The sequence below is a fragment of the Papaver somniferum genome, unplaced genomic scaffold (assembly GCF_003573695.1).
Source record: "Papaver somniferum cultivar HN1 unplaced genomic scaffold, ASM357369v1 unplaced-scaffold_154, whole genome shotgun sequence".
In the NCBI taxonomy this organism is placed as follows: Eukaryota; Viridiplantae; Streptophyta; class Magnoliopsida; order Ranunculales; family Papaveraceae; genus Papaver; species Papaver somniferum.
The window spans coordinates 5,428,900-5,436,790 of NW_020624820.1; the positions used below are offsets into that span (position 1 = coordinate 5,428,900).

General features: G+C 38.7%; 1 protein-coding gene across 1 annotated transcript; it reads left to right on the plus strand.

Moving 5' to 3' along the window:
- Positions 1 to 4,421: 4,421 nt before the first annotated feature.
- On the plus strand, positions 4,422 to 6,334 carry LOC113336675 (calreticulin-like). Its single transcript, XM_026582318.1, has 2 exons — positions 4,422 to 5,887; positions 6,010 to 6,334. The coding sequence occupies exons 1-2, from the start codon at positions 5,659 to 5,661 to the stop codon at positions 6,144 to 6,146; spliced, it is 366 nt and encodes a 121-aa protein (XP_026438103.1). The 5' UTR covers positions 4,422 to 5,658; the 3' UTR covers positions 6,147 to 6,334.
- The last annotated feature ends 1,557 nt before the right edge of the window (positions 6,335 to 7,891 follow it).

Consider the following 7,891-nt stretch of genomic DNA (forward strand, 5'->3'; position numbering starts at 1 on the left):
TAATTAAGAGGTTTACTCTCTTTTTATGAAAAATACAGAAATTCTAGAAAAAGACATAATAGTTCTTCAAGTTGGACATATGGACGTTAACATGGCTGGTAAGGCATATGTTTACCCAAATACATATAGCATGGACACTGTATAATATATATATATACTAGATTTTAACCCGTTCTGTAATGGCACGGGCGTTTTATAAATTTCTGGATGATTATGTTAGATTATCTACCGAGAATTAGTGGATTTCTAGTCAAATCCACCCGAACTTTGAAATGAAATCCGAAAAATGGGGTATTATGACACCTGAATCAATAGTCCTTAAATGAAACCAACTCAAGCCATTTATGTTATGTCAGAAATGTAACTCAATTCAATTATGGACTTCCATAGGCCATAAAAATTTCCCACCATATAGCTGAAAGGCACTAGAAGTTGGCAGTGAAATTCACTTATAGGCCCCTTACGACTTGATATCTAAATAAAACGTTATAATTAGAGCCTCTAAAGTCTAAACGTGGTTCCATAAGACAGTCCATTGAAACAGGAATTCAAAATGTTAGTGAATGCAATTCAAAACTCTAACATTTTATCGTTATGCAACAATGGAGTTTGAAATTTTATACTACATATAAAGAAGTACTACCTCCGTCCCACTATTAAGTGACCTACATTATAATTAAATTTAGTTATAATGTAGGTCACTTAATAGTGGGACGGAGGGAATATCATAGATCAAATATCATGATTAATTAAAAATCGATCAGTATTACATTCATATTACTAATTAGAAAATCCATTTAAAGGTCTAAAATCTATCTAATACAATAAATATCATGGATCAATAACTGATTAGTATTCCACGCGCCTAACCCAAGTAACATCTCTTTGAAACAAATTGTTTAATGTACATAATTGCTCATGTGAGAAAAGTATTCTTTTTGGAAACTGAAATTCACAATTATATGTTCAAATAAAAAATGGAAAGTTTTACTTGTAAGTAATTTCCTTGCTCTTGATATCGGTTTTTACATTGCAATCAAATCTTTGTGATACGACCAATGAACATAAAATTAATGGAGAACATAGCCCATTCATCCTAATACTTCGTAAAGTACAAAACTAGGAAAGAAAATCAAAATATTGTACAATGATTTTACGCTAAATCAAAATATTAGTACTTGTACATATTTTTCCTTTTTTAGTTACGTTGAGACTGAATTACCCTTTCGCATTTTAGATATTGCTTCCCTTAGAAAGAATGAATACATAAAAAAAATTCTTGTATTCCTAAAATTCGATCCTAAACTGGCATATCCCTTTCGCATTTCAGATATTGTGTCTCTCATCCAGGTGCACAAAATATAACATTATTGGTTATGAAGTCATTCTATAACATGAAATCTTATTTAGAGGAGAGAAGTTTACTCTTGTTTTCAATGCTTACTTATGGTCCCTGGATTAGATCTATGCCTTTTTTTAAACCCATCTCTCTAAAAAATACTATTATCATAACAGTATAATAAGAGTGCAAAATCATTAAGATTATTTACTTCCATTTAATGTAAGAAAAATATACGTAAGATGTGCCTTGTTTCTAATTAATCATATAGCAACCTTGACTGACTGAAACATATGTCTGAAAAGACCATGTTGGATGCGTTGCTGAAGATCAAGAAAGCTTTTAATGACATTGATGGTAATTAGTTGTGTCATACATAATTTTTTTTCTTTACTTTTCGTTATTATTTTTTGTGTTTTCCCAGGTGGACATTGTTAGAGCATAGCTCGGTTGAACCCACCAAGCGTTGGTATGTCAAGTATGGTTGTCATATTTTAGTGAACCAAAACTCATTTAAAGAGTCGCTTGTTATTTACTAGAGTCAACTTCGTATAGGTTAGCTTGAAAGTATTAGGTTATGCGACATTACAAGTATTACGTGAAGAATTGAAAAATGTGAAGAAGTAAGGAGGTACAACGACGACATCTCCTTCCACTTGAGGTTAGTAATATTTGACTTGAACTGTTTCATTCCCTAACATATCTTTCAAGTCGTGCATGTTGAAAACATAACTGCATAGTTGTGAATGATTATACTTTAGTCAGACATAGTATTGAATTACAATACGAAGTATAACATCTATCTTTTGAACTCCGTATATAAGACATCGACATAATCATATGAATTCTATTGTGATTATGTATGAGTATGGGTGAAGATAGGAAACAATGTTTTACATTCGTTTAAAGGAAGTAAATTCATTAACTTGTTTTGTGAATCGAAAGTGAATTCTCTTAAAGGAGAAAACGTTTGTAAACATAAACAGTTCTAGGCTAAACCAAATTGAAACAAAGACAGAAATATTAAGTCACAGCCCTCTTGAAGATTATGATTTTTATCTAAGAGGGATATACAAAAATCATCAACACAGAATTACAGGATGCAATTATTCCAATCCACTACATGACCGAGTGACCTCTTACGAGAGGATGAAGTATTTATTATTTCTTGTTTCTGTCTTGTTTTTAAGATAGAAGAGTTGTGTAAATCATTCTTTCTTTCTTTTAGCACAGTTTTGGATACCTTGATTGCTGATTTTCGCAAACTATGCAGTCTTTTTGAAATCTCTTTTACAAAGAACGAGGGTTTTGTATGAGATATGTTTTTCTTCTTCTGCAAACAACTTTTGTCTGAGAAGAGCTTCTCCTGTTTCTTAGTGCTAAATGTTTTAATATGTTCCTGATATTCATATGAGGAAATCACAAGATTAGGTATGTTCTTGTGGTTTTCTATACTATCCTTGTCGTCAGGGTGACTTAAAAATGATATAGAAATAGGAGGAATTTGCTGACAATTTTTAAGAGGCATAATCGAAGAGGTTCGACATATCTTATAAGAATCACAATTGCAACTGATCACCTCCAATTTTAAATTAGGCAGTTGCATTCCAGATCTTCAATCTTTTTAATTAAGACTTCCTTTTCCAGTTGGAGTACTTCTGGAGAAGTAAGATTGTTTATCATGGAATAATCAGAACTGTTAGGAGGACAGACGTGATTATCAGCAAAAAGATTAATAGAACCATCAAACACATCATCCTCAGGACTGTAGTCAAGAGTAGCCATCCATGCTTTAGTTATTTCACTCAACTCCATATTGGGACTTATAGAAGTATCGTGGACACTTGTATAACACTTTAAACTAGTTTCGCTAACATAGTTTTCTGAACTCTTTTATTGATTGACTGGCCTTCTTTTGAGACTTTCTTTTACTCTGTCTAAGAGTTTTCTTAAGTTGTTATATAAACAGTGACAGAGTCGAATTAAAGCAATTCTCATTCCTTTTATCAATCAATTTAGGACGTTGAGACTTACTATCAGATGCAGCAACATGGTTGCTGAACAGATGACGCTTCTCTCTTTATTTAAAGTCAAGATCGAAAATTTTCAGCTTTTCCAGCTAGGCAATTTCTGGAAAGTGTATCAAGATGTTGATGGTGGTTTTTAGCTTAGGGTCAAAATTGTAAAATTGTACATCTGACATGACGTCACTATGACCATTAGCACATTTATTGAATCAATCAGCATGCCTACGTAAGAATTACCGGGGTACCATTTTCTTTTACATGAGTCATGTTCCACGGCAGAACCCTTAACACTGACTGACATCATCTATGCCAAACCCTAATTCTCATGCTACCGCGCCAAGGCATGCGAAACATGCCAGCTGCACCACTGTGACAATGGCAGACCATGCCAGCCACGTCACCGCGCCAAGGTATGCCAACCATGCCAGCCACACCACTGTTCCAATGGCACACCATGCCAGCCACATTTCCGCGCCAAGGCATGCCAACCATGCCAGCCGCACCTCCGCGCCAAGGCATGCCAACCATGCCAGCCGCATCACTGCGCCAATGGCATGCCATGCCAGCCGCACCACATGTGCCAATGGCATGCCAACCACCTTGCCGCACCATACCATGCCAGCCTTCCCTATGCGGCTGCCAAAACGAAGGCGTGCGGTGACGACCACCCTTCCATCTTAGATGCAAATCTTAGCCGTCCAAGGTCGTCAAACAACGCATGGTAACCTTTGGCCCAACGCCAAAACCCTAGTTTGGCCGCGCCTAAACACTATACCAAATTCCCGGATTCGTAACAGGCATTCTTAACGGCTTATGAGCCGTTACAAATTTCCCATTACAAATAGCCGTTACAAAATATTCGTAACATGCTGCAGTCGTTACTAATTTTTTAAAAATTCGTAGCAGCGCTAAGCCGTTACGAATATTTTTTTAGGCGTGCCAGTCACACGCTTGGTCACACTAGGTGGTCACACTTGGATATTTTTTCCACCCGAAGCAGAAACAGGCAGAGGATATTTCCTCCCCCTTTTTATCTTACCCATGTATCTCGAGTCTCGACTATTCCCCATTCTTCTTCATCTCTTTTTTTTCTCCGCCTTCTCTCTCTTCTTTTCTCTTTTGTCGATCAAAGCTTCTCCCATACGGATCTGCAAAGTTCTAATGAGTGTGTTGGTATCCCAACAGAGTGTCCATGATATTTGCTTGTCCAGTACAAAGAGAGACGGAGAGAATAATAAATTAGAGTTTCAGTGATAGATGGATTTCAAAAAATTAGGGTTTCAATACACAGAAAAAGTAGTGAAAACGAAGGTGAAAATTAGATGAAGTCTTGAGCACAGAGAAAAGAAAGCGAGAAAAGGATGATTTAGATCTTAATCTTTCGGAGATGGGTTCATTTTTAAATCAAGTTTCGAGCGAAGTTTGTGAGTATTTTACAGAGTGGGTTCGAGTTGAAATGGATGAGGGATTAGAGGATGAGCTGATGCTGTGAATCAGTGATGAATAAAATGGATTTCTGGAGTTGAAATTGATTTGGGGGGTTTCCAAGTTGTTAGTGAGTTCGATTTGGTATTGACAAGAATATTGAGATCGATGGGTTTTACTCGATTTGAGTTTTAACCCCAGTATCTGTAAGAGATTAGTTGTTGGTGGATGTTTACTGTGAGAATTCAAGAATTGAAGAAGAAACTGTTTCAATTGATTTGAGAGATGGTGGTACTGTGTTGATGGGTCCTAGTGGTGATTTAGGTCAGGTGAATTAAGAGATGATGATACTGATTTTGGTTGTGTTGTGTAATTGAAGATCAGGGATGAAGAAGGATTGTTGTTCATTGTCGTTGTGGTGATGGTGAGTTTGTTTGATGTTGTCAAGTTCAGGGATAGAGATGTTAATTGAACAAGATATGATCTGGTGGTTGCTGGTTGTAACTTGAGTGCTGAGAAGGTTCTGAAATGGTGTCGAAGGAAATGAAGATGGTGATGTTTTGAGAAGAAACTGAATGAAGTGTTTGTTGCCGTGACTGAATGGGAGTATGTTTGAATGTTCATGCTTGCTTCAGATTCAAATGCAGTTGATGTGCTATTGAAGCTGAGAAGAACGGAAAGTTACAGCCTGAATGGAATGATGTAGTTGGAAGTGGAGTTGCAGCTAAGTTATGGCGGTTGAAGCAATGATTGTGGCTTGTCTATGAGGTGCTAAGTATGGATTGCAGTTAGGATTATCCGTGTTGGTAGCTCTGTTGATGTTGCAACTGCAGTTTGGTGAAGATTGCAGGAAATAATCGAAACTCAATGAGTTTGGTGGTATCTTGGTGTGAAGGAAAGCTGGTTATGAAGCAGTTGCAGGAGATGGTTGAGTTTCAAATGGTGGTTCTGAGAGTCAGAAGAAAAATGGATTTCTGGATTGTTATAGATGGATGGGAAAATCGATGGGTTAAATCTGACTGGAAGAAGGATGAGAACATGGCTGGGGAGTGGAACTTTACTTCCAGTAAATGGGAAGGTGATGCTACTGACAAAGGTAATGATAATTTACTCATTCTTTTTGAATCACATTAATATCTGTAATTGTGATGATTTTTGATTTCTCATAGACTTGCTAGATTCTAAAATACTCATGTTAACTCTGATTTGTTTGATTAGGTATCCAAACCAGCAAGGACTACAGATATTATGCCATCTCTGCTGCATTCCTGAGTTCAGTAACAAAGGAAAGATATTGGTTTTCCAATTCAATGTTAAACACGAGCAAAATCTTGGTTTTGGTTGTGGCTACATGAAGTTGCGCAGTGATTATGTTTACCAGATCTTTTATGGTGACACTCCGTATGGGTAACTAATATTGGTTTGTAACTTTGTGTACAGGTGTTGGTTAAATAAGGTTCTAATATAGTGAATTGACCTAATATTTATTTATGTATTACCAGACACATATTAAAATCTACAAAATTCCTTATTTGTTTCATCATGTACAGTTCAATTTCTCTGTTTACGGTATACCGTATATCCCATCTTCTCCATTTAATATTTGCTTTGTTTATATTGATTATTTTTATTGCAATATAGATAATTGCTTATATAGCTTAGATTGTCAATAGGTTACTCTACTTCCATTATATATAAGTATCAATTGACTGCATTTCTTATTTATAGTGAATGAAAAGTGGGATCCCAAGCACAATGCACGCCACGTTACAGAATAAGGATGCAGAGATATGCCTTTGGTAAGTGCATCTATCTATCTCTCTGTAAGAATTTTGTTCATCTTCTATATAAAAAGCCCGACATTGATTTCTTCGCACAGGTGAGTTTGAGGTATCATTGCAGACTATGGACTGCCTTTGATGGTTCTTGTTTGGACAGCTATTCAATACATCCCAGCCAATAATGTTCCACATGGTATCGGCTCCTCCGCCCAAATCCGTGGTCGCCTGGTGCCTATGCGAACTGGACAGTCATCGAGGTATGTGCCAATGGCATGTCACGCCATCCACATGTGCCAATGGCATGCCGCGCCATCCACCTTGCCGCGCCTAAGCCATACCATGCCGACCTTCCCTTCACGATTGCCAAAACAAAGGTGTGCGACAATCAACGGCCACCCTTCCATCTTAGATGCAAATCTCAGTCGTCCATGGTCACCAACCAACGCATGGTAACCTTTGGCCCAACGCCAAAACCCTAGTTTGGCCGCGCCTAAACCACGCCAAGGCATGCCGACCATGTCACATGTGTCAATGGCATGCCGCACCATCCACCTTGTCGCGCCTAAGCCATTTCATGCCGGCCTTCCCTTCACGGATGCCAAAACGAAGGCGTGCGACAATCAACGGCCACCCTTCCATCTTGGATGCAAATCTCAGCCATCCAAGGCCACCAACCAACGCATGGTAACTTTTGCCTTAACGCAAAAACCCTAGTTTGGACGCGACTAAACCACACCAAGGCATGCCGACCATGGCACATGTGCCAATGGCATGCCGCGCCATCCACATTGCCGCGCGTTCCTTTCACGGCCTTCAAAACGAAGGCGTGCGACGATCAACGACCACCCTTCCATATTAGATGCAAATCTCAGCCGTCCAAGATCACCAACCAACACATGGTAACCTTTGGCCCACATGTGCCAATGGCATGCCAACCATCTTGCCGTGCCATACCATGCCGACCTTCCCTATGCGGTTACCAAAATAAAGACTTGCGACGATCAATGGCCATCCTTCCATCTAAGATGCAAATCTTATCCGTCCAAGGTCGCCAACCAACGCATGGTAACCTTTGGTCCAAAACCCTAATTTTGGTCACGCCCAAACCGCGCCAAGGCATGCATGCCACATGTGCCAATGGCATGCCAGCCACCTTGCCGCGCCATACCATGCGGCCTTCCCTATGCGGTTACCAAAACAAAGGATGGCGATGATCAACGGCCATCCTTCCATCTAAGATGGAAATCTTAGCCGTCCAAGGTCGCCAACCAACGCACAGGGTAACCTTTGCCAAACGCTAAAACCTTTGTTTTGGCCAC